Source organism: Ahaetulla prasina, chromosome 3, assembly GCF_028640845.1.
Source record: "Ahaetulla prasina isolate Xishuangbanna chromosome 3, ASM2864084v1, whole genome shotgun sequence".
NCBI classification, from domain to species: Eukaryota; Metazoa; Chordata; class Lepidosauria; order Squamata; family Colubridae; genus Ahaetulla; species Ahaetulla prasina.
In genome coordinates, this window is record NC_080541.1 from 7,382,707 (window position 1) to 7,408,290 (window position 25,584).

General features: G+C 43.0%; 1 protein-coding gene across 9 annotated transcripts in view; it reads left to right on the forward strand.

Moving 5' to 3' along the window:
• Window positions 1-25,584, forward strand: part of PTK2 (protein tyrosine kinase 2) — a 305,627-nt gene that overhangs the window by 204,949 nt on the left and 75,094 nt on the right. For 8 of the 9 annotated variants that reach the window (XM_058178297.1, XM_058178298.1, XM_058178296.1 and 5 more), the window contains 6 exons: window positions 3,368-3,385; window positions 8,475-8,531; window positions 11,221-11,318; window positions 16,777-16,861; window positions 21,975-22,075; window positions 23,538-23,653. In XM_058178297.1, coding sequence (XP_058034280.1) covers window positions 3,368-3,385; window positions 8,475-8,531; window positions 11,221-11,318; window positions 16,777-16,861; window positions 21,975-22,075; window positions 23,538-23,653 — 475 coding nt within the window. The remainder of the gene's footprint in view (window positions 1-3,367; window positions 3,386-8,474; window positions 8,532-11,220; window positions 11,319-16,776; window positions 16,862-21,974; window positions 22,076-23,537; window positions 23,654-25,584) is intronic. The other variant, XM_058178301.1, reaches the window with a different exon arrangement.

Sequence of the window (25,584 nt, forward strand, 5' to 3'; positions counted from 1 at the left end):
CTTCATAAACAATTTAGATGAGGGAATAGAAGGGGAACTTACCAAATTTGCAGATGATATTAAGCTGGCAGGAATAGCTAACACTCTAGAAAATAGGCTCAAGGTCCAGATGGATCTTGACAGACTTGAACACTGGGCCCTATCAAACAAAATAAAATTCGATGTAGAGAAAAATAAAGTCCAAAGACCAAAAGTACACATACAGACTGGGTGAAACCAGGCTTAATAGCAGTAACTGTGAGAGGGATCTTGGAGTCTTAGTGGACAACCAGGTAAATATGAGCCAGCAGTGTATGGTGGCAGCCAAAAAAGCCAATGCAGTCCTACACTGCATTAACAGAGGGATACAATCAAGATCAAGAGAGGGACTAATACCACTCTATAAAACCTTAGTAAGACCACACCTAGAGTACTGCATCCAGTTTTGGTCACCACACTATAAAAAAGATGTTGAGACTCTAGAAAGAGTGCAGAGAAGAGCAACCAAGATGATGAGGGGACTGGAGGCTAAAACATACGATGAACGGTTGCAGGAACTGGGCCTGGCCAGTCTAGTGAAGAGAAGGACCAGGGGAGACATGATAGCAGTGCTCCAATATTTGAGGGGCTACTACAGAGTGGAGGGGTGGGTGTCAAGCTATTTTCCAAAGCACCTGAAGGCCAGACATGGAATAACGGATGGAAACTGAACAAGGAGAGATTCAACCTAGAAATAAGGAGAAATTTCCTGACTGAGAGAACAATCAACCGATGGAACAGAAGTTGCTTTCGGAAGTTGTGGGAGCTTCATCACTGGAAGCTTTCAAGAAGAGATTGGGCTGCCGTTTGTCAGAAATGGTGTAGGGTCTCCTGCTTGGGCAGGGGGTTGGACTAGATGACCTACAAGGTCCCTTCCAACTCTGTTAATCTGTAATCTAAACCTTCTCCCCATCCCATCCTCTCTCCCTCCCTCTTATAACCAATTCTGGGCAGTTCCCAATGAATTAAATACCATTCATTAAAACCTATGATATATACATTGTTTGCAACTTGCTTAGTATATACACCCATATGAAATTCCAGAGTTGGATAAACTGTAATGAGCTGTTATAGTCTATATCTTAAAATGTCTTAATCTGGTTGCAACGTCAGAAAGGGATGGCAGAGGTTTACATTTTCAATAACGTTTCTTGGCTCTCCTGCTTTTCAGAAAGCCAAGCGGAAGTCAAAGCTACACTCCTGTAACAACAGATAAAATACAGATACTATGATAAATATTCATTACAACTAACGGACTGCCCTATTAATCTTGTGCTTGCTTGTGTTCACTGCTTGCAGGTGTTCTGACAACTTTTGTTCTTTCTTCCTTTGTGTTTTCTGCTTCTTGATAAAGGAGTCAGTCACTGTCAACATAAAGTAAAACGAGCAAGACACTTTCTCCCTTTTGTCTTGTGTTCACATGAATCACCAGCTAAGGGTATTTAGCCTTGCGCTTTCTTTAGGTTGCCTGATTCGTTCAACAGCTACGCTTTGCTAGTCACGTTAAAATTTGGTTCCCTCGAGGCTACAGTAAAATTGTAAAGTACCAAGAACCTAAAATGTACGTTGCTAAAATTTTGAATCTGTGTGCCACCTTGTTCAGTTTGGGTTTTTTTTTTTTTAACCTCCAATTGTTCAGTGAGTCTAGGAAATATTCCTAATTGTGCAAAGCTGGAACTTTGGTGGTACTGAAAACCTATGGAATAATTACTGTGGAGGAAACACGCCACATTTTTTACTTAGTAGCCTGCTTGGGCCAATGCATGAACCCCTGGCATGATAAACAGCTGTGCATCTTAGAGCAGCAGTTATACAATATATCGAACTCCTGATTATTGTATATCGATCTAAGAGATGTGTAGGCGTTAAGTTGGATAATGGAGATCCAACTTCGGCAACCTTAATATCTGTGGGACTTCAGCATGGCTGGCTGGGGAATTCTGGGAATTGAAATCCACAGGTCGCACGGTTGCTGTGATCGAGTCCATTGGCAAACTCAGTCCCACCTGTTGGTACCAATGAAATAAATCCCAGGAAGAAAGCCAAACAGCACAGGGAGTCCTCAACTTACAATGACAGTTGAACCCAACATTTAAGTTGCCAAGCGAGACATTTGTTAAGTGACTTTTGCCCCAATTAATGACCTTCTTGCCGCAGTTTAAAAGTGAATGACTTAAGTTCGTAACATGATTGTTAAGTGGATTTGGCTTCGCCATTGACTTCGCTTGTCAGAAGGTCGCAAAAGGGGAATCGCATGACCCCGGGACGCTCCCACCGTCATAAATATGAGTCAGTTGGCAAACGTCTTGACTTTTGATTAGGTGACTGTGGGGGTGCTGCAACGGTCATAAATGTGAAAAACGGTCATAACTCACTTTTTCAGTGCCTAGTAATTTCACTAAATGAACTGTTGTAAATTTGAGGACTACCTATATTTGATTGTGCCCCACTTGGACACTTTTTCAAGAGGCCCTGAAGCCGTGGTTCTGAAACGGCCCCCGGGGACTCCAGTGTGATACAGAGCCCATCAAGTGGTCGGTCTGATTGTTAACGAAATGGATGGAAAGTTTATTGATTTCTGTCTTGGGGTTTTTATCTTCGCAAGCTGCCCGGAGTCACCGCGAATGAGTTGGATGGCCATATAAATGTTCTTAATCAACTAAAGATAAAATAAGTCATCATTTGTTGAAGTGCAACCATGGGTCAATCCAGAAAAGCCTCAGAAATAAAATGGACAAGTCACGTGTCCCCAAATGCTGATGATGGTTCTCAGCACCAGAAATCGAGTTAGGGAGGGATATATTTTTCTTGTGTGTCTAATGGGAAAAACAACAACCACCAATTTTCAGTAAAGTGTCTAGTTTAACAACTTTCAAAATTAATTCAGTGCCTTCTGCCTTTAATGGCAACTTTTATTTCATTGAAGTTTAAAAGAGTATCTAAATCGTAGAATAGGATACCTCGGTTAAAGTTTATCCAACGAATTTATACTGTTGGAAGGGAGGGGAGAGGCTATAATGGAGAGAGGAAAAACAACAATCTTGTTTTCCTCCACAAATTGTACTAAAATGAGTGTGTTGTCGGCTGCCTGCACGTTCTGATGGGCTGTATCGAAATAAACTATTGGATCCCAATAAACGCCTTAATTACCACTGCTTGGTCACATTTCCTTCAAACTGGGCATGTATATGATTGTTAACAATATGTTTTTTTTAATCCTCTTTGGCTTACTTGTGATTTTAATACTGTATTTTCTGATTTCTCTCCCCTTTTTTCCTTCTGTCCCTTCCCCTGCTGCTCTTTACCTTCTGCTTTCTCTCTCTTTTTTGCATGCTACCCGGATCGACAGATGAAATTAGTGGGGACGGTAATATGTGGTTACATTTTCTTTAAAGCAATTTGTGTGCGATGAAAGTACCGCTTGCAACCTCAATAACTCGTTTGCCACTTTTGTTGTTTGTAATGAAGGCACATGCCTCGGCCTTATGTTTATTCATATTAGACATATTCAGCTATGCCACAGTCATACAATTCCACAACACGGAACGTGCTTCCTTGGGGAAAAAAGAAAAGAGACCCGAAGGAAGAGAAGTGAAAAGAAGGCAGCTGAAAATGTATAGCTGTATATCCTAGAGCCCTTTCTCTCTTTTTAAATCTCTGGTGTAAGTTAAATTTTTGCCATCGCTTCATAAGCCTGTATGGCTACAGATAGTCCCCGACGTACGACCACAATCGAGCCCAAAACTTCTGTTGCTAAGCAAGTCAGTTGCTAAGTGAGCTTTGCCCCCATTTTACGACCTTTCTCGCCACAGTTGTTAAATGAACCACTGAAGCTGTTAAGTTAGTAACAGGGTTGTTAAGTGAATCTGGTTCCTCCAATGATTTTCTTTGTCAGAAGGTCGCAAAAAGGGATCACATGATTCGTGGACATTTCAACCGTCATAACTATGAGTCAGTTGCCAAGCGTCTGAATTTTGACCTCGTGACCTCAGGAATGCTGCAAGGATCAGAAATGTGAAAAATGGTCATAACTCACATTTTTTAAAATGAAAGTTTGAACGGTCACTAATTTGTGGACCAACTATACTGTTTTAAGTCATGTGGGGGAGAGAGAGAGAGAGAGAGAAAAGCTATACTACAATATTCAGAGTAGGAGTCTCCAACATTGTCAAAGGCAAAATTTGTAGCCTTCAAGTCCCAGAATTCCACAGCCAGCCATGTCTTAACACTGCCGAGTTTGGACACCCATAATCCAGAGGATAAAGAAGAAATTAAATGCCCAACTGTCAGCACGGTTTGGTTCTATCTAGATCAGGGGTCTCCAACCTTGGCAACTTGAAGCTTTGCTGGCTGGGGGATTCTGGGAGTTGAAGTCCACCAGGCTTCAAGTTGCCAAGGTTGGAGACCCCTGATCTAGAGCATGCCTCTTTCTCCACCCCATTAATAAATAAAATTCCACTTTGTTTTACTGAACTGAATCGGCTCTATTGGATTTGCATGGGTGGCTTCTGAGATTGTCCTGAACATTTTGGGTTCTCTGTTGCCTTTGCTAAATTGGGAGAAACCGATTAGAGGTCGTCCTTGAGTTACGACCCTTTGTTCAGCCACCAGTTCTTGCAAAGTTCAACGAATGGAACTGATGCCAGTCTCCAGAGTTTCAGTCGTTGCAAGGCTGCAGCAGTCATGTTATCAAAATTTGGCTTGGCTTGGCTGTCCACCTCAGTCAGACTATCTGAAATACTAGCTGGCAATAGCATCCTCTATCCAGAGGTGAAGATGCTTCCTTAACTCTGATTTCCTGTCCCAATCCTAATTGGTCTTAACTCTGCAATTCGTAGCTTTTTAAAGCTTTGGCAATAAAGTTCAAACGTGGCCATTTGTCTCAAATTTAACAGCATCTTAAAAAGTAAAGGTTCCCCTTGCACATACGTGCTAGTCGTTGCCGACTCTAGGGGGTGGTGCTCATCTCCGTTTCAAAGCCGAAGAGCCAGCGCTGTCCGAAGACGTCTCCGTGGTCATGTGGCCGGCATGACTCAAGCATCTTAGGACACCAGTTAACAGCGCTGTCCCCCAAGGCAGCGTTTTAGGACCCACCCTCTTTCTACTTTTCATAAATGACCTTTGCGATCATATTATAAGCAGCAGGGTCTTCTTCGCTGACGATGTAAAACTACTCAACACCACCGACGATGCTGCTGCCCTACAAAGTGACCTTGATTATGTGTCAGAATGGTCTAGCCAACGTTGAATTTTTTGCTTTTAATTGGTTTTAACTTTTATATTGATTGTTTTATTTTGGCTGTAAACCGCCCTGAGTCCTTCGGGAGAAGGGCGGTATAGAAATTTAATAAATAAACAAACAAACAAACAAACAATTGGCAACTCCAAATCTCAACCAACAAATGCTCTGTCTTACACATTGGCAACAAAAGTCAGAACACCAAATACAAACTGGGTGGATACGATCTCGTAGACGACCCACACTCGGTCAAGGACCTTGGAGTACTCATCTCAAACGATCTAAACGCCAGAGTTCACTGTAACAGCATTGCCAAAAAGGCATGAAGAGTTGTTAACCTAATCTTGCGAAGCCGCTTCTCTGATAACATTGCACTGCAAACTAGGGCATTCAAAACCTTTGCTAGACCATTTCTCGAATACAGCTCATCTGCCTGGAATCCGCACTGTATATCAGACATTAATACAATTGAGCAAGTACAGAAATATGTCACGAGAAGAATACTCCACTCCTGCTCACAATAGAATACCTTATGCCACCAGGCTTGAAATTCTGGGCTTGGACAACCTAGAACAACGCCACCTTCGGTCTGACCTAAGTGTAGTACATAAAATGGTCTGCTACAATGTCCTACCTGTCAGTGACTACTTCAGCTTCAACCACAACAATACATGAGCACACAATAGATACAAACTCAAGGTAAACCTCTCCAAACTCGATTGCAGAAAATACGACTTCAGCAACAGAGTGGTCAGTGCCTGGAATGCACTACCTGACTCTGTTGTTACATCCTCAAACCCTCAAAACTTTAACCTTAGACTGTCTACTGTCACCCCATTCCTAACAGGTCTGTAATGGGTGCGCATAAGCGCACTAGTGTGCCTTCCGTCCCTGTCCTATTGTCCCCATTTATTCGTATCCATTTCCTGTGTTCATATCCATGTTTATACTTCAATCTGATATCTCATACCTGTTTGACCAACTAAGTAAAATAAAATAAACTTCCTTGGTATAAAAAGTTTTATAGCAGATGCGAAACATTAAAGAAAAGGAATCAAGAGGCTGGGGGTGGGGTAGATAAATCAGAGGTGCCCCCTCCCACTTAGAGCATTAGCATTTTCTTTAAAGTCTGTGAGCTTCTTTTGCATCCCTCAAGTGCTCAACCTTGGAACATTTGCAACTTTTGAAGTGTTGATGCCTTAAGCAAAAAAAATTATATTACGAGCTTTTTTTCCCCTCCTTCTCCAAGAGGGCTCAGGGTGTCTGGCTTTTAGGAAGATCTCTTAATCCAAGGGTCTCCAAACTTGGGAACTTTAAGACTTGTGGACTTCAACTCCCAGAATTCCCCAGCCAGCAAAAAAAGCCCTCTGTTTTTTTCCCCCCTTTTCTGTTCTGGACTCTTCCATACTTCTTGAGTTCATTCCATGGGTGAAATGCTCCCGGATCAGATTGGATCGTGTGATCCAGTAGTGATCGTGGCTGATAGTTCAGTGACACGGTAGCGATGGTGGATGGTTTTAACCAGGAAGTAACGTGTTTTTTACCTTCTGCGCATGCGCAGAAGGTTTTGTGCAACCATGTGATGGACATGCGCGTGCACTTCTGAACCGGTAAGGAAGGTAACTAGATTTCACCCCTGGTTCATTCCAATAATTTAGCAAGGCTTTTGAAGAGAGTGCTTTCCATTTTAGCTTTCCCCAGTTCAAGTATAGCAGTTTCTTGTTCTTTTTACTTAGAATTCTGCCCTTTATTTTTTAAACCTTTTAAACTATCTAGGTGGAGATGGCTTGAGGAAATCTTACAAGTGACCAAAATCCTGTTCCCGAGAGGAAGGGATTAGGGTATTTAAACTCAGGTGCTATCAGGGTTTAGATGACAGGGAGGATAGTTATCTTGGGTTTGAGCTAGCAATTCAGAGCAGAAGCGAAACTGCAGTTTTGAGTGTTCAGCATATACATTTAAGATTTCTAGCTGGAATGACAGTATTACACATAAAGCTAATCTCTTTGCATAATAAAAACGCTAAATCTTGACGAAAATATTGGGGATGATGGAGTAAGGATAGAAATGGACAATAATATTGAAATAATTAGAATTTGTTAAGAACAGACTTGATTAACAGAATAACAGATTAACAGAATAACAGAGTTGGAAGGGACCTTTTAGGTCATCTAGTCCAACCCTCCCCCCCAACAGGCCCTACACCATTTCTGACAAATGGCAGTCCAATCTCTTCTTGAAGCTCCTACAACTTCCGAAAGCAACTCCTGTTCCATGGGTTGATTGTTCTTATTGTCAGGAAATTTCTCCTTATTTCTAGGTTGAATCTCTCCTTGATCAATTTCCATCCATTATTCCTTGTCTGGCCTTTAAAGGTGATCCTTTAAACGACTTGATTGATTAAATTTATATAGCTGCTCATGACTCTCGGTGGCCAACAGTATTTAACAAAGGAATAAAGCAATGTAACACTACTTTAAATAGCACAAATAGCAGCCGAGAAACACAACCGACAGCGGCAATTAATCCTTCATAACAATTAATGGAATCAAGGAATGGGCTCGCCTGCACCATCAGGCCCCCATACTCCAACACAAATCTAAGTCTTCAAAGCCTTAAAAAAAGACCAGCAGTGTCTCATCTCTTTTGTATAAAGAAGTCATAGAGAGAAAGAGAGAGAGAGAGAAAAAAAGAATATCACAGACATTGCTATTTTGGGTGCAAATGTTCTCAGCGCAGCTGTGTGTCGAGTGCTGTCTTGTTTGTCTACGCTCTGCCGCTCTACCCTTGCAAACTCTCTCATCCGTTGGCTTTATTGTGAATGTTCTTAACGGGGGAATTTTGCGTTGACAATGCAGACAGGATTACTCATGTTTTGACTGCTGGGTCTAAATAGGGGGACTGTCTCCTGATAATAAAGATGCCGTTCAGTTTCTCTCTCTGGTCCCTGAAAAACAAACTTGGTTATGTAATGTAGGTGGTAACAAGGCCATCTTCCTGTCCCTGAGTTAACCTTGTCTGGAGAGAAGATTTTAATCATGGTGGCAGATGGAGATTTATATGGGTGAAAAGGTTGCAGGTTTTTGGATTTGGACCGAAAAGCAGTCTCTGTGTGTACGTGTGTGTATAAACACACACACACATACACACACAGTCTTTTTGCTTTGTTTTGCAATATGGTCATTTCCTTCAGATTCTCCCATTCTTTTCATTTCAGAAACCGATGACTATGCAGAGATCATAGATGAAGAAGATACGTACACCTTGCCTTCAAGTAAGCCATCCTTTTTCCCTCTGGACTCCTGATAGCGCCAATAAACTTAGTTGTAGATCTATTTAATCAAGGATATTTGAGATGCATCCTTTTGGGCCTAGAAATTGAAAATAAAAGGTTTTAAGTGTCATTTGAAGAATTGACATATCTCCACTTGGATGATTATTATTATTATTATTATTATTATTATTATTATTATTATTATTATTATTATTATTATTATTATTATTATTATTATTGAAATAGTAGACGTAGACGCACAAACTCATGTGAACAGCTGAGAGAGACCATTTTTGATTAATGGTCAGATGAGAAACTGCGAGTAAGTCCAGGCACTGTGCTGTGTCTTACTCAGAAGAATAAACCCCTTTTAGCTTTAGGATTATATGTGCTGCCCTCCAGGTTCTTATACTTCTGTGCTTTTAAGGACAGGAAGAAAGGAGGAAACTCCCACTTTCATCCTCAAAGTTTCCCTACATCTAGTAGTTAAGGCACCAGCTTAGAATGCGGGAGACTGTGAGTTTAAGCACACATTAAGAGGAGAGATTTTGCTTTGCACCAACAATTTTATCTGCCACCTTAGAAGACAGTTTAAAACATAAAAATGGAAATGAAAACTATCCTGGAACAAAGCAGAGCTCCTAGTGCAGTGATGGTGAACCTTTTTTTCCTCAGGTGCCAAAAGCACATGTGTATGCACAATAGTGTGCGCCTGTGTGCCCACACCCATAATTCAATGTTTCCCCCATGCCCCACCCCCCTGCGCATGCGCGCATGACCTCCTGCACATGCGCGCACAACCCCTCCCCCCGCGTCCCGTTTTGGGCCTAGCAGGCCTCCCTGAAGCCTCCAGAAGCCGTAAATGGCCCATTGCCAGATTTCTGGTAGGTCCGGTAGGCCCACTATTTGCCCTCCTCAGGCTCCAGAGGCTTTCCTGGAGCCTGGGGAGGGCGAAAATGGCCACCCCCGCCCCTCCAGAGGCTGGAAACACCCTCCCAGAACCTGCGTGCGAGCCCTGTACTTACCTGGCCTCCAAAACGGGCTGCGTGGAGACTCCTGGGAGAGGAGGGGTGGCATGGGCGGGGCCAGCCGAAAATCAGCTGGCCGGCGCGCGCTGGAGCTGAGCTAGGGCAACGGCTCGCATCCCCGCAGATATGGCTCTGCGTGGCACAGGTTCACCATCACGGTCCTAGTGGTTATGCAGACACATCCATTTGATTTTCTTGGCAACGATATGGATGCGTTTTGTTATTGTTATTTTCTTGGATTTGTTTGGACAGCCTGGTCTTGGCCCGCAGCCTCAATATCCCTTTGAGGTCTACTTCCAAATACTAATCATACTGGCCTGGGCTTAGCACTTCAGTTTACCAGAGATATTTTTTTTTTTTTTTAAAAAAGGAGTATTCTTTCAGGGGAGAGGGAATGAATGACTTTTAAAAAATTGTTTGCCATTGTTAATAAATTGTGTTATAATTGGATGGCATCTGTGCCTCTACAGTGTTATGAAGATGATGTCATAAACATAGATCATGTATCTGCAGAAATTTCAAATACAATGTCTCTGGTGGGGGATTTTGAATACTGGAAAAAAAATTTTTTTCCCCAAATGTAATTTGCATTTTAAGAAACATTTTCTAAGCCGGTGTTTGATTTTTCTCTTAATTGCACTGCAGAAAGCTATGGAATAGATGAAGGTAACAGGAGATCCTTTAATTATCTATCTGTTTACAATTTTGGAGATACCTTAAAAAAAAAAAAAAAAGGAACGGTTGACTTTCTATTAATAAAGTGCTGGCTCGATTGTGTATTTTTAAGCCAACACGTTTGATAGTTGTGGGATTATAAAGAAAGAACTGCTTTGTTCAAATAAAAATGGATATATAGATTACAGAAGATTTTATTCCTATTCTTACCTTTTTTTTTAAACTCATCATAATAAATCATTTCCACTTTTCCCTTTGGAAACAAAAAGCATGTTTCCCACTATTTTATTTGAAATACGGAAATAAAAATAGACAATTCAGTTGGCAATGAATAATGCCTAATGCTTTTAGGGATAAGCGGTTTACTAAAGAAAAATATATATAAAATATGTATGAAGTGTCAGCAGAATACATTCCATAGGTATTTAGGGTAGGTCTTTTTCAGGCTTATTAAAACTATCCTTGGCCGATTTCCTGATTAAAAGGAAACCGAATATTTTGTATTTTTACTTGGCGGTAAATTTCACTCTTCAGTGGGGTTTATTTCCAGGAATGTATCCATAGGATTAAAACCACAAGCCCCTAAAAGACCATGTAATGGAGACCTCTTAAATATGCCATTAGCAGGAGCTAATCAAAATAACGTACCCTTTTTGCATTTCTTTCCATGTGAACCATTGGTCATAATTCAGTTAAGATGCTTTAATTACATTGCTTGCATGAATGTAACTAAACACACTGGAACTAATTCAGAACTAGACGTCTCATATATCTTTTCCAGGATTTCCATCCGAATGGGTGTTTAAGAGGATTCCACTATAGAGATGGTACTTATATGGCTTGCTTGTGGGCAAATATTGGTCTAGTTTTCAAGCGGGTAATCACTTTAAGCGACCTCTGATGGTGTTTTTGTCTTTTGTGGGGGTCTTTTGTGGGGAAGCTATTTCATCATTGGATTGAAATTTAAATGGATTGTATTTTAATAGCCAGGGATTATGAGATTCAAAGGGAGCGGATTGAACTGGGACGCTGCATCGGTGAAGGGCAGTTTGGTGATGTCCACCAAGGAGTTTATGTCACTCCAGTAGGTATTCCTAACGTTTTCATGCTTTTTTTCATAAGTAGAATTCGCTTCCCTCTAATTGTGTGTGATTATCCACTATACATTCTTACGTTCTAGTGAAAATACAAATATGTTGAGTTTTGAACTTCGTTATCTTACGTGGTAATGGAAAACGTCTTAATACAATGCATAGTGTCTCCACTAACTGTTTATCTTTATTGATTAAAATTCCTTAAACGACACATCCACACACAGTCATATTTATCAAACTATAATACCGCCCAGGTGATGTAAGTAGTGTTGGAGAAGACAGAGTTCTTTATAACCATAGTTGTGTGTATGAATGGTGTCCTTTGTCAAGTCCTTCATTTTGTTTCGTTCTAGCAAAGCTTCATACATACAGACAGTATGCTCACTTATTTTCTTCATGTGGGGTCCTTGATGCTCTCTGAGCTTGGTTGCCAGCGTTTCATTACCAAACCCCATTTCCTTCTAGCACTGATGACGTTACCCATTTGGGTCATGAAACGTGTTGTGCCTCGCTCACCCCCCACCCCCCGGCAGCCAGGCCCCTCTCATCTCCTGCCAGACACTGATAGTGCAGAAGAATGGCCTGACATGCCTCCAGCCCCCAGTCCTGGCACCATGCCCGGACAAATGGAGCAACTAAACCCCTCCCCCACAGCATGTGAACCTGAGGAGTATGAAGCCAGTCACGAGCTGGAATTGCCGGCAGCTGGAGGCTGGAGGGACCCACGCTTCCGGAGAATGGAAAGGCGACGTCAGCAAAAGGAAGGGAGAGGCAGGCCTGGATAAGTGCTGAGTCATGGAGCCACACCCCATGGCCTATATAAAGGATCTGCTTTCTGGCATTCTCTGAGTCAGGCAAAGTCTAATCTGGATTGCTGAAGTCACATCTTGGATTCCTGCCTGCCCTGAGGACTCTGATAGGACTTTGGCAGAGCTGCAGAGGCACGCTTGATACGGACTTCCCCGACCCAGCCGTCAGAGGAAGAGTGGGACACGACAAAACATCTGCAAGGACACCACCAAGCTCGGAGACCATCAAGGACCCCACAGTTCAACCCTGAATTACTAATATTCTCTTTTGATTGTTTTTTCTTCATGTTCACTGGCTGCTTACTGTGACTTTGAGTTACGTAAGGCTGGTTGCTTAATGTCTATGGAAAAAGAAACTTTTTTGAAAAAGCACCTTTTGGACGATTGGTTGCTTAGAAACTATTTTCATTTCTTGTTGACTGTCATCTCGTCTTGATTGGTGTCAGCCAATTTCAGCTGGCTGCTCTCGTGCAAATACGTCAGATTAAGGCTAAACCCCTTTCCTCACTTGATCCTGAAGCAGGGGTGAAATGCTCCCGGTTAGGACCGGATTGCCCGATCCCGTAGCGATGGCGGCGGGTGGTTCAAAGAACCGGTAGCAAAAATCCCTGCCCCCCTCCCCCGCCCCAGCTTCAGCCAAAAAAAAAATGCTTTTAAAAAAAGTAAAAAAAAAAGCCTCTGATGATCGCGCGGCTCAGCTGGGATCGTCACAACCCTTTAAAAACATGTTTTCTATAAACTCTTTGGCCGAAGAGGTTAAAAAAAAAAATCCTTTTAAAAGGTTCTGGCGATCAGGCAACTCAGCTGGGATCGTCAGAACCCTTTAAAAGCTTTTTTTGCTCTGGCGATCCCGGCTGAGTTGCCTGATCATCACAGGCTTTTAAAAGCATGTTTTTACAACCTCTTGTTGTAGAAAAAATGCTTTTAAAAGCATGTTTTTACAACCTCTTCGGCCAAAGAGGTTGTAGGAAAAATGCTTTTAAAAGTTAAAAAAAAAAAGTTGGCCACGCCCACTCAGTCACATTACCTTCAAGCCACGCCCACAGAACCAGTAGTAACAACTTTTGCATTTCACCCCTGCCCTGAAGCTCATTGTGCCATGATCCATGTACCTAAGCACTATTTTTTTTAATTTGCATTTATATCCCGCCCTTCTCCGAAGACTCAGGGCGGCTTACACTATGTCAAGCAATAGTCTTCATCCATTTGTATATTATATACAAAGTCAACTTATTGCCCCCAACAATCTGGGTCCTCATTTTACCTACCTTATAAAGGATGGAAGGCTGAGTCAACCTTGGGCCTGGTGGGACTTGAACTTGCAGTAATTGCAAGCAGCTGTGTTAATAACAGACTGTCTTAGCAGTCTGAGCCACCAGAGGCCCTTGTACAGAAGAAAAAGCAGGATAATACTAAGAAGGAGCATGGGTAGGCGAACTCCAGTTCCTGGACTTTAGTTTTTTAGTATTTAGTATCCTGGTATTAAAGATATTTGGGAGGTGGTTTTAGTTTTCCAAAAAATATACATATTGGAAGAAACAAGTACCAAGTCTTTGGTGGAGACTTGTAAGGCAAAGTCACAAACCATTGGCTTAAGTGGAATAATGAGAACTTAAACTGGGAGATTAACTCATCATCTCCCTGATAATATCAAAGCCTAAATGCTTTGATAAACAAGCCCAGCTGTTACACGCAGTTGTTAAATCGTGACATGGTGAGGATGTGTGTGGAGGAGATGGTGTCCAAGGAGTAGGGAAGTCTCATTTGGCCGGAGGGTCTAATTAGCTGTTCGTAATGTGTGAATGTTTTTAAATCAGAGAACGCTGCCTACCAGCAGCTTCTGATTTGAGCCTGCTGAGGGATACATTTCAACTTTTCAGCAGGAGCTGCAGCTTCCAGTTCCTTTGCAGAGACACATGAATGCTCTGAGAGAACCCGTATATAGCAATTAGGTTTTAATTAGCTTCCTTCGATAGACCGCTGAAACCTCTCAGAGCTTTCAATCAAAAAATGTTATTTATGAAACTCTTCACATTCGAAACTGGGGTCTTCAAAGCAACATAAATACTGTACAATTTAGTGTAGCTCTCTAAAATATTTGGCTTACAGGACGAACAGTAAGATTAGACTTAGACGTAGGATAACTTTATTGTCACTTTGAATGTACACTAATTGGCATAGATTAAAATGAAATTTCATTGCATGCAGCACTCAAAGATGTTCATTTAACTTTACACATGGTTTCTGCAATTTTAGAAGCGATAAGGGGTTATTTGTGTTCCATTAAATCCTGCAAATACCTTAGTGTCACAGGCAATCTACTTTTTCTCTTAAAAGAATGGTATTATATGATGCTGGGTATGCAGATCAACTAAACGAGTTGCCCATGGGCAGATTGAAGTTACCAGAAAAATTAGTTGGTGTGTAATGCACAATTGATCACTGCAACTTTTTGGTATGTTGTTGTGGTCCGCCAGCAGCCCATGGACCTGGCAATGGAGTCGGACAGTGAGGAGGTCGGAGAGGACAATGAGCCAGTCCTGGTGTTGTGTCTGCGCCCCCTGAGCCGGCCCTCCTGCCAGAAAGTGACTTGGAGCCGGGCCTGCTGCCAGAAAGTGACTTAGACAGTGAGGGGGAAGGGCTGTCAGGACTTACCTCGGGAGCACCGGCTTCCCTGGCTCAACTCCAGGAGCCAGAAGCAGGCGAGGTGGAAGAAATAATGAGGCCTCCATCCCCTGACTCTTTCCCCTCACCCCAGGCCACACCTGCAGACCCAGCTGACAGCAATCAGGCTTGGCTGAATCCTAGGTTTCGTAGGCAGGAGAGGCGAGAACAACAGAAGCAGGGGTGGGGCAGGCCTAGGAAGTGCTGAGTCATGGAGCCACACCCCACAGGATATAAAAGGCAGCCAGAGCTGGTGTGTCTCTTTGTAGCAGGCGAATCCACTGATTGACTAGAGCTGAAGTTTGTGACTCACCAGCGTCATGGAAGATAACGAGGGCTCTTGGCAGACGCTGGCTCTTTTGCCGCCAGAGCTGATAGTGCCAGCTAATTAAGCCATCATTCAGACGGAGGCGGAGGAAGACAGAACACCTGGAGTCAGAGGAAGGCCTGGACGAGGGCTCTGCGTCAGAGGCAGAGATGGGGCCAGGACCATCTGGGAGCTATGCGCAGACTCTGGAGCCTCCAGAGGCGGACAGCAGAGAGGCGAGGAACAGGAGGAGCCTGTTCCTAGTGCATGCATGCGAAGAGCTGCCAGAAGGCAAGAGCAGCTGAAGCAAAAAGGACCACTCCAGAGTAAGGCCAGGAGATGATTGGCCACTCCCATAAGGCTTAAAAGAGCAGCAACGAGCGGTTGGGTTCTTTGTAGAAAAGCATTGTTGATTTCCGTGCTTCTTGTCAGCCTCTCTTGAACTTTGTGGAGTTTTTGCCAAGAAAAGCCTTTGGCAGATTGCCAAAGACATTGAAGGTTGGTGATAAGGCTGATGGACTGGTTATTAAGAATTTTGTTTTGGACAAAGCTGAGAATGAATTAATTCTCAGCTGTTTTAATAAAATAAGTTTGTTGAGGACTGAATTGTGTTTAGTAATCACTACTTGGGCCTTGGTCACAACATACGTTTTCTGTGTAGTCTGAGAAAAATCTGTCTAATTTAAGCTGAGGTTGAACACAGTGTTCATGGAATAATAATGAGAACTCTATTCCTTCTTATATAACAAAACGACAAAATTAATTTCTAATCAAACTCAAGCTTACGCTTAGAAACTTGAAATTGGCCAAGACAATTTTAGTATTAATGTCTTTTTATACTTCAGAAGTATAAAAACTATAAAGTAGTATAACACTCATTTCTTTTGAAGAAATGAGTGTTAGCGTTATGCAAATAGTCTTTGAAAAAACATTTAGATATATCTAATATAAAACAGAAAAGAAAAGTTCTTAAAAACCCTTCTACAATATTAAATTAAAGTTAAACATTAATAGTTTGTTCAGTTTTGTTTACTTTAGTATTTGCAGAATTTTAGAGTAAAGGTAAAGGTTCCCCTCGCACATACGTGCTAGTCGTTCCCGTCTCTAGGGGGCGGTGCTCATCTCCGTTACAAAGTCGAAGAGCCAGCGCTGTCCGAAGACGTCTCCGTGGTCATGTGGCTGGCATGACTCAACGCCAAAGGTGCACGGAACGCTGTTCCCTTCCCACCAAAGGTGGTCCCTATTTTTTCTACTTGCATTTTTACGTGCTTTCGAAACTGCTAGGTTGGCAGAAGCTGGGACAAGGAACGGGAGCTCACCCCGTTACACGGCAGCACTAGGGATTCGAACCGCTGAGCTGCCGACCTTTCGATCGACAAGCTCAACGTCCTAGCCCCTGAGCCACCGCATCCCTCTGTTGTAAAACATTCATTCAGGGAAGTAACCTTTCCCAACCCCATTCCTAAATTTCATACATAAGCTGGCAGCCCTTTTTCATATTCAGTTGCATAGTTCCTGAGAAAATGCTCACTTTAGAAAACTGCCACCTTTTCTTTGCAAAGTCTATGAACTACTGGTTGTTGTTTTTTTAAAAAAAACCTTCATAATCAATGTCTTTATCTATGTGATTTCTTTCATTTGTATAACATGGGCTTTTCTGTCTTGTAGGAAAACCCTGCCATGGCAGTTGCAATCAAAACGTGTAAAAACTGTACCTCGGACAGCATAAGAGAGAAATTCTTGCAAGAAGCCTGTAAGTTATAAAAATGTTCTCTTCCCCCCCGCCAGTTATGGTAGATTTAGGGTTCACACCACAACTTAGCTGAAAACTATATACACTGCATCGTAGCACTCACCATCCCCAACTATTGGCTCTTTGCCCTCTTAAGCAAAGTTCTCAGAGTGGCATCTTGTCCTTGTTGCCCCTCCAGAAGTGTTTGTACTTAGTGTGGGATTATGCGCTGCCTCAGTGGGGTTTCTCCTTTTATAAACACAGCTGCAGAATAAAGCTGCTGCAAAGCTCCCGGCTCTGTTCCTCAAGCATTGTGACTACCGAGTTGTAAAGCCAAGCTGGCTCCAGGCAGGGAACAAAACAAGGTGGGCTGTTTCCTGTGGCTTATGGTCTTGGCAGTGGACCGTTGGCTCGCTTGCCTGCTGTGTGTCCTGGCCCAGACCTTGCTCCCCACTTCCACAGCTGCTTGCATCTCTTCTTGGTCTCCCACTCATCCACAAACACTCTGGGTCAGGGGTAAAATTTGTTACTACCGGTTCTGTGGGCATGGTTTGGTGGGGGGTTAATGTGACTGGGTGGGCGTGGCCAACTTTTTTTTTAACTTTTAAAAGCATTTTTTCAGCCAAAGAGGTTGTAAAAATGCTTTTAAAAGCCTCTGATGATCAGGCAACTCAGCTGGGATCACCAGAGGAGCCTTTTAAAAGCTTTTTTGAACAACCTCTTCAGCCGAAGAGGTTGTAGAAAAAATGCTTTTAAAAGGTTCTGACGATCCCAGCTGAGCCGCGTTATCATTGGAGGCTTTTTTTTTAACTTTTAAAAACATCTTTTCTGCCGAAGAAAAAATGCTTTTAAAAATAAAAAAAAAACAAATCACCAATGATTGCACAGCTCAGCCGGGGGGGGGGAGGGGGCAGGGATTTTTGCTACCATTCACTGCCATCCCTACCGGATCAGGCGATCCAGTCTGAACCAGGAGCTTTTCACCCCTGCTCTGGATTGTCCTTCCCTTTTCCAGGCATGGGTGGAGTAAGGTGTGCTAACCTGGCTCCCTATGGATTTTGGCATGTGCTTGAAAAAGCCAGGATGTGGCTCACCTGGCCACTGGGGACACTGTTACGCCAGTCCGATAGCTGGGGAATTCTGGGAATTGAAGTCCAATCATCATAGAGTTGCAGAGTTTGAGAAACCGTGCACTAGAGCAGGGGTCTCCAACCTTGCCAACTTTAAGCCTGGCTGCGAGTTGAAGTCCTCAAGGTTTAAAGTTGCCAAGGTTGGCAAATGCACTAGAGATTATTCTGTTCCACCAAGTTTTGGGAGGTTGTGTGGATGCGCAGGGCTGTCCTCATTAGATTTTATACATCTTCATTATAAATAAGAGCGTATAATAAAATATACATGTTTTTGGTGGATTTATTTGGATGGCTTTTGCTGAGATGCTTTTGCTAGGGTTTTGCATTTATTCTTTTTCCCCTTTTTGCTAGTGTAATCTCCCCAGAGAAGATAAACACACAATTGCCTAAAAGTAAGCAAACAGACGGGTTTGCATTCCTATCCTTGGATAGAAAGTCTCGCAGTTGAAAAATACAGGCTGAGATTCGATTCATAAATCCAGATTTGTAATACTGTGTTCAAACTGAAGAACGATACATGTCAGCCACGATAAATCTGCTACTCTAATAATGCATGTTTTTTTTAAGAATTTTCCTGTGTATGTCATGAGATAAAAGGTGAATGTTCCAAGTTTGGCTACGGAGTTGCTATCTCTTCCACAGCGCAAGCAAACCAATTTCCATTTCATTTGGTGCGAGCTTTAACTCCTGTGCTCTTGAGACAGATAATAAAGCAATTATACTCCTCGTCAATAAGGCTTCATGCCAGCCAAAGGAGTAAATGAGATTTTCTTGTGCACATCATATTCATGTCAGGGTTGTACTCCATCACAACTCAGTGCATCTGTCTGAGTAGCGTCCCATTTGTCTTCTTTCTGTTCTAATGAAGAAATGCCCAAATGAAACGTAGACATTGTGAATCAATAAGACTTTTTTTTTTTTTAATAAGGAGGGTTGGAAGCTTTGAAGCATAGTTAGTGATAATTGTTGCCAATTTATATTTTGCAAGCCATCTGTTCTTGAACTGAATCAATTTAGGCTGATCGAAAGATATTAAATTGTTGTCACACTTTAGTGGCTCCCTCAGAAGGAAAATTCCTGGCCTTTTCAGCAAGGTTGTGAAATCAAAGGTTCGTCTTACGCTTCTGCACTTCTCTTCCAGTGTCTAGCTCTAACCCGTTTTAGTGTTACATTTGTGCTTCGGATACAGAAATTGGGGCTAAATACGCTTTCGTTTCAAGAGCCGGTGTAAAAGAATAGAATAGAATAGAATAGAATTTTTTATTGGCCAAGTGTGATTGGACACACAAGGAATTTGTCTTGGTGCATATGCTCTCAGTGTACATAAAAGAAAAGATACGTTCATCAAGGTACAACATTTACAACACAATTGATGGTCAATATATCAATATAAATCATAAGGATTGCCAGCAACAAGTTATAGTCATACAGTTATAAATGGAAAGAGATTGGTGATGGGAACTATGAGAAGATTAATAGTAGTGCAGATTCAGTAAATAGTTTGACAGTGTTGATGGAATTATTTGTTTAGCAGAGTGATGGCCTTCGGGAAAAAACTGTTCTTGTGTCTAGTTGTTCTGGTGTGCAGTGCTCTATAGCGTCGTTTTGAGGGTAGGAGTTGAAACAGTTTATGTCCAGGATGTGAGGGATCTGTAAATATTTTCACAGCCCTCTTTTTGACTCGTGCAGTATACAGGTCCTCAATGGAAGGCAGGTTGGTAGCAATTATTTTTTCTGCAGTTCTAATTATCCTCTGAAGTCTGTGTTTTTCTTGTTGGGTTGCAGAACCGAACCAGACAGTTATAGAGGTGCAAATGACAGACTCAATAATTCCTCTGTAGAACTGAATCAGCAGCTCCTTGGGCAGTTTGAGCTTACTGAGTTGGCGCAGAAAGAACATTCTTTGTTGTCCTTTTTTGATGATGTTTTTGATGTTAGCTGTCCATTTTAGATCTTGCGATATGATAGAACCTAGAAATTTAAAGGTTTCTACTGTTGATACTGTGTTGTCTAGTATTGTGAGAGGTGGAAGTATGGAAGGGTTTCTCCTAAAGTCTACCACCATTTCTACGGTTTTGAGTGTGTTCAGTTCCAGATTGTTTTGGTTGCACCACAAGGCTAGTCGTAATCATGATTAGCATTAGTACAGGGGTCTGCAAACTTGGCTCTTTTAAGACTGGTGGACTTCAACTCCCAGAGTTCCTCAGCCAGCTTTGGAACTCTGGGAGTTGAAGTCCACAAGTCTTTAAAGAGCCAAGTTTACAGACCCCTGCATTAGTATATCTGCAAATATAGCACACATCACAGTAAATATTGGAAACGGAAGAGAAATTAAAATAGAGACCTGAGCTGCAAAACAGACAGTGAGCACATGGAACGGTGAGAAAGTTGAGCCACGTAGCCCATTTCCCAGAAAGAATTGTAGTGTACTGGTGGTGAAATCTTAACTGGTTTACTACCGGTTCACGGGCTGCGCATGTGCACTGCGTGCGCTGCGGGCACGCATGCACAGTGCACACCAAATGCATGCTGTGCACATGTGCAGTATGCACCGGAAGGAGGCTTGGGTAGGTAAGTGGAACAGCCGGCGGAGGGGGAATCAGCTGTGGTGCGCGAGCTTGGGAAACCTTTTTAAAAACTTTTTAAAAGCATTTTTAACTACCGGTTCTCTGGAAGAGCTTTGCTGGCTGAGGTATTCTGGGAGTTGAAGTCCACACGTCTTTAAAGAGCCAAGTTTACAGACCCCTGCATTAGTATATCTGCAAATATAGCACACATCACAGTAAATATTGGAAACGGAAGAGAAATTAAAATAGAGACCTGAGCTGCAAAACAGACAGTGAGCACATGGAACGGTGAGAAAGTTGAGCCACGTAGCCCATTTCCCAGAAAGAATTGTAGTGTACCGGTGGTGAAATCTTAACTGGTTTACTACCGGTTCACGGGCTGCGCATGTGCACTGCATGCGCTGCGGGCACGCATGCACAGTGCACACCAAATGCATGCTGCGCACATGCGCAGTATGCACCGGAAGGAGGCTTGGGTAGGTAAGTGGAACAGCCAGCGGAGGGGGAATCAGCTGTGGTGCGTGAGCTTGGGAAACCTTTTTAAAAACTTTTTAAAAGCATTTTTAACTACCGGTTCTCTGGAAGAGCTTTGCTGGCTGAGGTATTCTGGGAGTTGAAGTCCACAAGTCTTAAAAGTTGCCAAGGTTGGAGACCCCTTATCTAAGAGAAAGTGTGTCATTCAACCAAGCCATCAAATCACGTGAAGTGTTAGTGCCACTTTATAAGGCCTTGGTAAGGCCACACTTGGAATATTGCATCCAGTTTTGGTCGCCACGATGTAAAAAAGATGCTGAGACTCTAGAAAGAGTGCAGAGAAGAGCAACAAAGAGGATTAGGGGACTGGAGGCTAGAACATATGAAGAACGGTTGCAGGAACTGGGTATGCCTAGTTTAATGAAAAGAAGGACTGGGGGAGACATGATAGCAGTGTTCCAATATCTCAGGAGTTGCCACAAAGAAGAGGGAGTCGGGCTGTTCTCCAAAGCACCTGAGGGTAGAACAAGAAGCAATGGGTGGAAGCTGATCAAGGAAAGAAGCAACTTAGAACTAAGGAGAAATTTCCTGACAGTGGGAACAATCAATCAGTGGAACGATTTGCCTGCAGAAGTTGTGAATGCTCCAACACTGGAAATTTTTAAGAAAATGTTGGATAACCATCTGACTGAGATTGTGTAGGGTTTCCAGCCTCGGCAGGGGGTTGGACTAGAAGGCCTCCAAGGTCCCTTCCAACTCTGTTGTTATATTAAATGGTGGCTCCTCAATCACTGCTTTTAATTCTGTGAAGCTGTATGTCAGTCTTAAGTGCTAGTGCTAGTAAGTCTGGAATCTGTTTTTCAACCCCCTTGCTACAAAAAGAACCCTTTCCCCTCTGTTTTCAGATTGCCCGTCACACAGCATGCTTCTGTTTAACAAGAACTTTTGCTTTCCCTGTTACAGTAACAATGCGTCAATTTGATCACCCTCACATTGTGAAGCTGATCGGCGTCATTACGGAAAATCCCGTCTGGATCATTATGGAGCTCTGTACCCAGGGAGAGGTGAGAAGAATCCATCAGAACATGTCCGTCCTCAGGGGTTCGATAAAGACTTTTGGGGGACGTGGAAGGATTGTGTGGACGTCTTTCTCGGAAGGAAGAAAGAGTCGTCAGCGTTTGGCAACGGCAGAATTGTAGTTTTGAACTGAGCCCCGGGTGGGGTGTGTGTATGTGTGTGTGATTGTGGAATTGGAAGAGGAGACTTAAACCTGTTCTTCTCAGTGTGGAATTGAGTGACAGCTCTCTGCTTTTCCACTGGGAAGAAAAGAGCGGAAAAGGATCGTAAATAAAAATCTTTGAACACCATATATATAGTCCTTGACTTAAAGGTAAAGATTCCCCTGCACATACGTGCTAGTTGTTGCCAACTCTAGGGGGCGGTGCTCATCTCCACTTCAAAGCTGAAGAGCCAGCGCTGTCCGAAGACGTCTCTGTGGTCATGTGGCTGGCATGACTCAATGCCAAAGGCGCATGGAATGCTGTTTTTTTTTTTAATTTGAATTTATATGCCGCCCTTCTCCGAAGACTCTGGGCGGCTTACATTGTGTTAAGCAATAGTCTTCATCCATTTGTATATTATATACAAAGTCAACTTTTATTGCCCCCAACAATCTGGGTCCTCATTTTACCTACCTTATAAAGGATGGAAGGCTGAGTCGACCTTGGGCCTGGTGGGACTTGAACTTGCAGTAATTGCAAGCAGCTGTGGTAATAACAGACTGCTTAGTCTGTTGAGCCTCCAGAGGCCCTTCCCACCAAAGGTGGTGCCTATTTTTCTACTTGCATTTTTTACGTGCTTTCGAACTGCTAGGTTGGCAGAAGCTGGGACAAGTAACAGGAGCTCACCCTGTTACGCGGCACTAGGGATTCGAACCGCTGAACTGCCCACCTGATTGACAATCAGATCAAAGACTGCTGTCCTTGACTTACAACGGTTCATTTAGTGATCGTTGTAAGTGGCAGTGGCACTGAAACGTGACATATTGACTATTTTTCACACTTAATTGCAGCATCGTAAAGGGGTCATAGTTGCCCCCCCCTCCTAGTTTGGAGTATGACAGTCCAAGCTTTTGTAAAACATGTACGTTTTGTTTGGAAGGAAAGCCATTTAATTCTAAAGATCAGCACAGAGGGAGTCCAATTTGAATATTGTCATCGCTTTCATTTTAATAGTTGAGCACCCCAACTACTGAGGCCAGAATGAGGGGACTGTTTGCAGAAATCCAGCGATTGTTTAGAAATCACAGTTTCTCTGAAACAGCCCAGTGAGAATTGAGCATGCTCAGTAGCCATGAAAAGGAAGACAGTGAATGGCGAAGAGAGAGAGAGAGAGAGAGATGAGGCAGTTGGGATTCTTTAGGCAGCAACATGTTGATTCAAGTTCCTTTGTGCTGCAACATTCTGTTGCTGGATTTATTCTCTCTCAGTCTGACTTTCCCCTCTCACTCTCTCTTTTATCCTGTAGCTGAGATCGTTTCTGCAAGTCAGAAAATACAGCTTGGATCTGGCGTCCTTGATACTTTATGCTTACCAACTTAGCACAGCACTGGCCTACCTAGAGAGCAAACGGTTTGTACATAGGTAAGATCATCGCCTCCCTGCAAAATATTATCCTCTAAAAATTGTATACATCGCTACCTGGTTTAACAGCCACGTTGGGTTCAGTGGTAATGGGTTTTCTTATCCAGAACTCCGTTTTTCCATTATTCCACGCGCTGATAAAATTTGCCTAGCTGCCCGTCTCACCAGAAGCAATTCCCTTTATGTTGATTTAATGAACAAGGGTGAGGAGTAATTTTAACATCTTAGAATCCACTTATTTTCATCCTTGATTTGCCGGTTTCTTTGTGAGTATTAACTGTTCTGAATCCAGCAGCGTGCGAGAGACTCAGCAAAGGGTGACATCTGCTGGGCAGCCTCTTCCAGGGTTTGTTAAAATAGTAGCAGCAATTTCCAATTTCCATTTTGAAATAGCCTGCAAATGCCAAAGAATGAGATACAGTGGTGGGTGTTGCTACCGGTTTGCCCCAGTTTGGGCGAACCAGTAGTAGCGGCGGTGGGAGGCTCTGCCCACCTGCCCGGATGTCATCAAATATGCTCTGCACATGCGCAGAAGTGGTGCGTGCTCGAGCGAACCGATAGCAAAGGTAAGTAAAACCCACCACTGATGAAATAGCAATAGAATTTCCTTGAAAACTGCTTAACCACAGTGAATGGACTGCTTACATTTTCATGGTAATTAAAATGGAAAGCAATCGGAGGTAGACTTGACATCTTTAAGAGTAGGGAAAATACTCTATTAAACATGGAGCTCAAACACACACTATAAAACTTCGAGTTCATTCATACTCGTAAAAGTTTCAAAGGTTTTGGATGGAGTATCTTCTAATCCTTTCAACACCTTTATACAGTAAGGTAAAGATAAAGGTTCCCCGTGCACCTATGTGCTAGTCGTTCCCGACTCTAGGGGGCGGTGCTCATCTCCCTTTCAAAGCCGAAGAGCCAGCGCTGTCCGAAGACATCTCCGTGGTCATGTGGCTGGCATGACTCAAGGCCAAAGATGCACGGAATGTTGTTCCCTTCCCACCAAAGGTGGGCCCTATTTTTTCTACATGCATTTTTTCGAACTGCTAGGTTGGCAGAAGCTGGGACAAGTTACTGGAGTGTTAGCTTTGGAAGCCATATGAGGCCGGAAACTTCCGTGCTGCCACCTTCTCCTGTGTGGCAAAGTAGGAGGGGTGGGGGGAGGATTTTCGTAGTGGGATTGGTTTTAGACAAAATCGCATCCTTCCCATCGGTCAAGGTCAGGCCAATCCTGCATCTGGAGGAGGAGCGGTCGGAGTGCTGTCTCGAGATGGGACGGTTGGCGATGGAGCATGTGATCGACTGAGGAGGGAAGGGATGGTTTTGGGGGTTTTGATTTACTGAGAGGAAACCCGGAACTCTCAGATTCGGATTTTTCCAGATGTGTCAGTATGCCTACTCAAACTTTGAGAAATGTTTGCTTCAGAGTTTTTAATTGGAGAGGGGGGTTGTTTCTGGAACGTTGACAGGGAGCTTGACCCCGTGACGCGGCAGTAGGGATTCGAACTCAGGGATCGACAAGCTCAGCGTTTTAGCCACTGAGCCACCGCATCCCCCCCATGTACAGTAGATTATTATTTTTTTAATAAGAACCTGACATAATACTAAGGCATAGATGCAAGCAAGATTCAGAACTCAGATTCAGATTAGGTTCTTCCTGATTTTTAACTAAGGGGTCAAGGAACCATAAATTAGTCTTGGTTTTTCTAAACACAAAATCCTGGATTTTTCTCCCCCTGCTATGATTTGCATATCCTTGTGCATTTCATTGTAAGGAGACTGGAAAGGCTTGAACAGTACCAGTAGGAAGATGGCTCGCTCATTTTTTTTTCTCCTGCGTCTCCAAAGACCTGGCACCAAAATGAAATTGTTACAGAGGTTTGGGATCCAGCCCCCAGCAAGGGCAGCGTGCAACTTTCTTACTACTG